A 7983-nucleotide genomic window follows, 5' to 3' on the forward strand; every position below is an offset into this window, starting at 1 on the left:
TTTGAAACATTTGTTTCATTTTTAATTCATTCATAATTGTAAAAACAAAAAAAAAAAAAAAGGCAGAATTGTGTCTTCCGTTCAAATGTTTTTCAGTCTATACAAGTCGTGCTACATTACTTTGATAAGAAAATGACGCCTGGACAAATTTACTAGAACACGCAATTACTTTAAAATTGTGCAGCAATTGGGTAACAGCTGCAGGCTGTATGGCTAGCTCTTTCACGCGGAATTTCAGAAACATGAATACAATTTTTGTATCTAATTGCATAATATAGGTGTACTGTAACACCGTAATCTGTAACGATATTTGCGGTATATTGCAATCTTTTGGAATAAAGTTCTGGTTGTCGGTCTGTATGCTTAATTTAGCCACCCGTAAGTAAGCATAAAATGTGTTAACACATTTATAATACATTGATTTAATCCGATTTTCATAATAAGAACTGTGGTTGCAGAATTTACGAAAAATGGCACGACCTAACCTGATCTCAGGCAAAACGTGACAAGTTTAGGGAGTGAAAACATTGCCAGTGGATTGAGTGCAAGCAACCAAAAGATAGGAACATGCACATCAAGCAGTTTATTTTATTTCATGTGAAGGTCAAGGTTTATTCAGTTATTAAACCTAAGTTCAATAGATGAATATATTTCTGCTAAGCATGTATAACATTTAATAACTATATTCCTTGTAATTTTGTTTATGAATGACAATGTAAATTATGGTTATTTGGTGCATTTGGTTGTGTGTGGTTGTTTGCTGTTGACACGATCGCAGTTCTGCAATCAAGTCTTATTTTGAAGAGTCCAATATCCGGTCCATTTCGGACAATGGATCAGTGAATTATGTATGTATGTATGCAAGTTAAGCCACTGAAATTATTTAACAACCCCCCTTCCACCAGCTTGTTAATGAATGTGGTTTTTATATAAGGCTACTACAATACTTGGGCTACAGAAGGAAGTCCCATGGCTCTCATCACCTTCCCAATCTCCCTTAAAGTGGTATGCTTCCCCCACAGCATACTTCCTTATGTTCTTCTCTAGTCATCTATCTGTTCACTTCACATGCATGAGAAGCACTATAGGTTGGATACAATAGGGTGGACTCCTTGAGCACTGTCAGCGACCTCCAACTGGTTTTTGTGTCACCTCAAGATAGCTTTAATGGAAACAGTTCTAAATTTCCTCATGCAGCTGGTTATTTTAAAGATACATCTCATTTTATCCTGCACTCTCAGGAAAGTTAGATCAGCAGCTACTGGCAGATATAAGCATGTTCGTATGCTTGCGAAGCATCTTCACACACTGTATTACAGGGATTGAACATACAAGTTTACATAATTTCGCTTGGCTGTGCCATGTACTGTTACAACCAGAACATATCTCTGCCTACTGGATTATTACATGACCACCTGCAGCAATCTCAGATCAATTCACACTTAATGTCAGGCAATGGGGTTGTACATATTGCCTCCCTTTGTCTTTTACATGTTACAAGCCCAGCAACAAAGAGGAGCCCCACATCGTTCTGTAATTCTTTTTCAAGCATTTCACTCTAATCTGGTTATGGGAATTCCCAAAGCAGCAGATTTAGCAAAATAGTTTCACATGGTAAGCGTGCATTAACACTTCTTTTATGTAACTATTTACGTCCTAATTTTCCTATTTCTGTTCATTTCATTCTTCATTACTGGAGTAATATGTACTCATCAGATAACCACAAAAGCCTTAAAGATATGTTGTACTGTGTAATTGATTCTGAAAATACTTGCAACATATTTTTATTTTTCAGATTGCATTTATAGACTGTGCCCTTATGCGACAGCCAGGGTTGCAAATTACTGGGCATCTTTAACAAAAATTGGGGGCAGTTTGACTTTTATGAGAGCACATACAGTTTCAGGAAATGCAAAAATGACCAGTCGCAGGAAGTCTGAAAGGAATGCTGTAAAACGTTCGATTCACAAATGTGAAACTGAGACATCTGATAAGAATCAAAAGCAAACAAGGAAGAAGCAAGTTCCAAAAAGATTGAAACCGAATAATGACCTAAATCCTGATGACATTCTGCAGTCTTCATATAAAGGCATCAGAACACCTGTCTATGGGCTCGACAGGCTAACAGACAGTTTCTATGATGTGCCTTGTGAAGATCTGGCCAAGGGACTCCTGGGTAAAGTCCTTGTGAGAAGATTAGATGATGGAACACTTATTAAAGGCCGCATTGTGGAAACGGAATGTTACCCTGGAGGTGAAGACAAAGGTTCTTGTTCACACAGTGGAAGGATCACTGAAACGATTAAAGCCATATATATGAAGCCAGGAACAGCTTTTGTGTATTCCACATATGGCATGTATTACTGCATCAACATTTCTAGTCAAGGTTCGTGCACATATAAATGTGTTTTCATAACAGAAAGTAGAACGAGGCTAGTTTTCTGTGTAGCCCAGATATTTCAGTCAGTTGTATGACATCAGTAACACAAAACATTTGACCACACATCTAGAATAGTAGGCCACAGCTTAAAAAAGAAAACTATTGTATTGTGCCATTTGCTTTTAACACAGTGCAGTAACTAGTCTGGTCACCTACTGGATACCAGAATTTATAGAGACAGTACAAAACTTAACAACGGCTGTCCCGTATAGTTTTTAATTGTGGCTCGCATATTCTAGATGTGATTTTTAGGCTTCAAAATTATAGGAAACATGTTGGATAGAGAAATGTAAAGGAATTTCGGACACTCGTTGAAATAAATATACTCTCATCTAAGGTGCATGATTTTGCAGTGATGTTTTTATGAGCAGCATCATTCAGATGGGTTGTTTTTTGTTTTGAATGACTGGCCTATGTGGTCCAGCATGATATATTCCAGTAAGTGTATAGAGCCACTGTTGACCAGCATGATTCTGAGATGGCCAACTGCTGTGCCCAAAAAAGCATATGGCTTGAAGACAGTTTGAAGTTCACATTAAGGTTGAGGCAGTATTACATCTTGCTGTCACGAAATTGCAGCATTATGCTCTTCCCTAGTCTTTCTCTTACCAAATAATGCATTTGAACTACTGATATACACCGAAGAAAATACAGAAATAAGGTAACACTTGGCCAGCAGGGACTTGGTTCCATTTCATCGTAACTGGAAGGCAAGCTGGGTGCCATTAAAGAAGCCTTCATGGGGTTAAAAGTTTCCAGTCCCATATTAAAAAACAAAAACGTCTGCATAGGTGGGTTAATAATTGAAGGCTTCATATACAAGCAGAGACCTGTAGTGTTCATAGTTACTGCACACCTAAAGCTTGACCTGTGAAGGAGAATTGTAACTTCCATTTGATGCGTTTCAGGTGCAGGGGCAGCTGTTCTGTTGCGGGCACTGGAACCCCTGGAAGGACTGGAATGCATGCAGCTGCAGAGACAGAAAGGAAGAAAGTCTCCGTCATCACAGAAAGAGCTGAGAGCCCAAGACTTGTGTAATGGTCCAGCGAAACTGTGCACGAGTTTCAGTATTACTAAATCATCTTGTAACGAACAGGACTTGACGACATGGGATGGAATGTGGATACAGGAAGATGAGTCATCTGATCCATGTGATATTGTGACATCACACCGAATCGGGATTGATTCAGTTGGTACCAAATGGGCATCAAAGCCTTTTCGTTTCTATCTGCTGGGAAATGCATCAGTCAGTCGCAGAGATAAAGCCAGAGAAGAGACATTCAAGCAATGATGAACTGTTCATTTTAATGAAAGACCTGAAGATTTTCGTTGCATCCTCAAGAATCAGTTTGTAGAGAATTTAGCTATCTGTATCTTATGTGACGTTTTAGAATATTTTATCAAATTTATAATATATACATACTTTTACTATATCAGTAATACTGGCACAGTCAATAAGTTCGTGGAATGGCCACGAAGTGTCTTACAGGAATTTACTGCCAATATGTTTCAGCAGTGTTTTTGGCAGCTATATCAATGTTGGCAGACTTGCATAGCAGCCAACAGCAACTATTCTGAGGGCCAATGTGGATCTGCATAAGTGTTTGTGAATACCTTGTATTGTCTTGTAAACAATTTAAGAACTAGGTTATGTCTTGTTACCTAAGTGATGTTTACTGTTATGTGTAACTACAGTTACGTGTGTAACAACAGTATATTTTTATTGTTAAGTGTTACTATGGTTATAAGCCTGTATGTATATATAAGGCGTACTTCTGTATCAAATAGCTCAGTCTTAATAAAGCAGGAGTAGAGTGAACACTGATTCTCACTTATCATTCGATCCACGTGAAGTAACAAAAATAACAATGATATGATAAAACCACATTCCACGAACTTAATGACTCTACCACATATGTAAACCTCACTAAGAGCAAATCTATTCTTTAATAAAATTTCTCACATCAAAGCATGTGAAGGAAACCCTCTGACAGTAGAACCCGAAGGTATATCACTACTAATACAAAAGTTTGCTGTTGGACATGATCTCCCAAAATTCTAACTTAATATTATATTCAAGTTCATGCAGTTTGGTGTCTACGTGCAAGAGGGAAAAGCAAGTGGAAGTAGTGTGAGGCAGAGGCAGTGACAAGTTCAATGCTAATGCCTGCCTCTTCCTCACATTTCATAAAATAATATATCTTCTTCCATCTCTCACCCTCTACTTTCCTGATCTAGACAGCAGCATTTCTCTTGATGGTACATGAAAGTGCAGTAAACAGCTGCTGTGAGATGGTTTACTCTGTACAAGGCCACACCAAAGACTGACCATTTCACCGCTCTGTGCATCGTCCAGCCAACTGGATTCATCTGTCCGCATGAGGTCACCCACAAGAACAAAATATTGTTGCTGAGAGTATGAAAAGACTCCTGGAATGAGGCATACACTCTGTTCCCTTGGTCTTTGAAGTGACCATTGTCTCAGAGATCTCCCAACACATACATATTTCATGTCTGCATGTACATGCAGTGTGTGCTGCAAAAGGAACTGGAAACATTCTGACTTCAGAACAGAAGAATCTAGTGTTGTGAGACAGTATCTTTGGAAGGCATTTTTATAGCAGTGAATCTTCCATCACAACTATTGAACAAAGTCAAGTAGCCAACAGGGTTAGTGTTACAGAAATCACACCTGGATTGATGATTGGCACCATGTTTTTTCAGTATATACAATAACTATAAGTAAAAAGCTGTTTCTTATACTCTATACCATGTACATAATATACTTGTTTATAAGGAACCTTATCCCCTTATTTCTCATAAGACCAAGGGCATATAATTCAAGAATGCAGCCCATGTTAAACAGATTCCTGCCATTTTTGATGTTACGAGTGGACTGTGAGTACATAAAGCCCTTCATATATCATAAATAAAAGCCCATGTAATAACGGTTGGCGAATTCATGAGTACCAGACAAAAGTTTAAGTAGTTCTATCAATAATGAAGTCAGCAATCTGAAGGTTTTGCATGATTTTTATGTTACTCTAAAAATATACACACAAAAAGTCTTATACAGTACTGAGTCTTGATGCAGACGCTGGTGGTATCACATCTGCACCATCCCTGCAACAGAATGTAAACAGTCTGCATTATAAGACATCGTAGTGTTGAACTTGTTATTGGGAAATGTCTACTTCAAATCCTGGCCAACCCACTATAGCGGTGGTTGACTTTAAATGGACTACATAGCATTATATGCCAGAAGACAGAACTCATGAACTTTTCCCAGACCTTGTTGTGATTTCTCTCATTCCTTATATGTAAAAAGTAAGTAAAGCTATCCCCGTAATAGGCCATGAAAGCACATAGGGTTGTGAGATGTTGAGGGTCTCACATTTTCTAGACAATCAGCTCAAAGATGGCGGTAAGGTTGTCAGCCTTACTCCCCAGGAAAATTATTTAATTAATTCCTGGTACTCACTTCTGTTAGAGGCTCAGTTGACCCCAGGGTCATAGTGCAGCTGGAAGGATTAGGTCAATTGAAAAACTCCAATGACCTCATTGGGACTTGAACCTGCAACCTTCTGGCTTGTAGCACATTCCTTATAAGCACTTATAGTAAATGACTGAAGGAACAAATACATTATACTCTGTAGGTATGTTTGTATTCAGTGACAGAAGATAGCTCAAACTGCCATCTTCCGGTTGGTAACAATGTTCTCTTTATGTGGATACAACATTAGGAACATACTGCCTCCATCTTCAGGGTTGAAGTGAATGTTTTCATTTCACATGCCATACAGCATTCAATCAGTAGCCACTCTTGAGACAGCATTTGCTTGGGCACAGAATACTGAGTGTTGCTTTTACACACTGTCAGATTATTAATTCAAAAGTTCTAGCCAGAAACCTTTGTATAGAAGTTATAACCCCATGTCCAGACAGACAGACAGAACAATGACTGACAGAGATAGGTTTTCACACTACGAACTGAAATCTTAAGAATATAATACATGCATGGAACAGCAATTTTCATACAGAACTACATGCATTTTATAATTAAATATTAAGTTACCCTGATTTAGTGTTTTCTTCTTGTTTAATGTAATGTTCTGTTTCTTACCATTGTTTTGAGATCATAGGGATGGTTATGAAGGCTGGTGGGCACATTCAGAAAGCAGTCAATAGTCATGCACTGTATGTGGGCCACAGAAAGCTGTGAGATAGTAAAACATTGTAAATCAAAGGCAAATCACCATCCGCACAGTAACAGTTAATAATTAATATTTGTACACAAATGCAAGGTACTGTATGCTTTTCATCAAGTTCTTACAGACAAATTAAAACGGAGAATTTGACATGGAATGTATACAGAAGGCAATAAAAAATGTGAAAAACTGAATGCAATACAATATTTCAGAGCAATCTTAAGTTTCATTCAATATACTTAATACAAAATGGTGATAACATTCAAATACACTGAATGCAACAACTTGTGCAGGACACTATTGCTATGGTGCCCACAATAGTGGTGAAAGATAATTATGATGAAAATGCTGCGTATGTACAAGACACAGGAACTGATATTGCCTCTGCAGCAAACATGAACAGGAAGATAGCCAAGTTCGAGTTTTCTGCAGTACATATACAACTTACCTGTACAGATAACTCTGCTCGAAAAGAATATTGTATGTGTGATTTCTACAAGCCACGGTGCTCTCAAAAGCAGCAATTAACATGAGAAAAATGAACAAGAATTATACAGCAACAAGATTAGTGAAGCAAAACACAAATTTATTAAACACATACATTGCAAAACAACAGGCAGGTATGGTCACATCCGGTCAGGTCAGGTGAGCTCTGGCCTACCCATCGAGATGCATCTCCCTTCCCCCACGATCGCCATCCTTCAGGTTTGGGTATAATTTGGCAATGCTGCCACCTCCTGCTGTAGCTTCTCCATTAAGCCTTCCAGCAAACTCCTGCCTCAAGTCACGGGATCGTTGTTCAGCACTGGTCCGGCTGATCCAAATGTCCAAAACGGTTCTTGGTCCTGAATAGATGCTTCCACCGGCTATGGGCCCAGATCGGAGTAGAGAGGATCTGGAAGGAACAGACGGAGGCGTGGTTATGGACATGGGAGGGGGTGACATAGGAGAGTCTGTTGTTGCTCGAATGACGCTGGCCCGGGGTACATATTCACTCGGCGATGCTTCACTGAATTTACCAAACCTTTAACAATACAATGGGAAGTGCAGGAAGTTTTAAAATGTGTTTGTGAGATGATAAAAATACTATAACTGAGATTACAGCATATCTGAAGAATGACACAAATTAAGTCAAAATTTCAAGCTAAAACTGTTCTTAAATTATGAGCATACATAATATTGTTAATGTAGTTTTCTTTGTGAGATTTGGGTATTTCAACAGTCATTATTTTCAGTTGGAAATGAATGTGGTTTCCCCTAGTGCCAAATGTCTGTCTTTGTATATCTCTGGAAGTTTTACAAGATAAATATCTGGCACAATATTAAGAAATATAT

At 38.3% G+C, this 7983-nt stretch overlaps 2 protein-coding genes across 7 annotated transcripts in view; one reads left to right on the forward strand and one right to left on the reverse strand.

Annotated features, from left to right (window-relative positions):
* The first annotated feature begins 27 nt into the window (after nucleotides 1–27).
* Nucleotides 28–4227, forward strand: LOC111861238 (probable DNA-3-methyladenine glycosylase). Of its 2 annotated transcripts, none has more exons than XM_023845644.2 (3): nucleotides 28–378; nucleotides 1796–2386; nucleotides 3349–4227. In XM_023845644.2, the coding sequence occupies exons 1-3, from the start codon at nucleotides 360–362 to the stop codon at nucleotides 3729–3731; spliced, it is 993 nt and encodes a 330-aa protein (XP_023701412.1). In that variant the 5' UTR covers nucleotides 28–359; the 3' UTR covers nucleotides 3732–4227. The 2 variants fall into 2 exon arrangements, with proteins under 2 accessions (XP_023701412.1, XP_023701413.1); XM_023845645.2 differs by having other exon boundaries at nucleotides 29–382.
* A 52-nt stretch (nucleotides 4228–4279) lies between these two features.
* LOC111861234 (integrator complex subunit 13) overlaps nucleotides 4280–7983 on the reverse strand; it is an 18420-nt gene continuing 14716 nt past the window's right edge. For 3 of the 5 annotated variants that reach the window (XM_023845636.1, XM_023845638.2, XM_023845637.2), the window contains exons 12-13: nucleotides 7310–7672; nucleotides 5456–5563 (exon numbers count right to left, since the gene is read on the reverse strand). In XM_023845636.1, the coding sequence (XP_023701404.1) occupies nucleotides 5509–5563; nucleotides 7310–7672 (418 nt within the window). In that variant the 3' untranslated portion in view covers nucleotides 5456–5508. Of the gene's footprint in view, nucleotides 5564–6563; nucleotides 6657–7249; nucleotides 7673–7983 lie in introns of all 5 variants that reach the window. The other 2 variants (XR_002842199.2, XR_002842200.2) reach the window with 2 other exon arrangements.

Source organism: Cryptotermes secundus, unplaced genomic scaffold (assembly GCF_002891405.2).
Source record: "Cryptotermes secundus unplaced genomic scaffold, Csec_1.0 scaffold2516, whole genome shotgun sequence".
Classification (NCBI taxonomy): Eukaryota; Metazoa; Arthropoda; class Insecta; order Blattodea; family Kalotermitidae; genus Cryptotermes; species Cryptotermes secundus.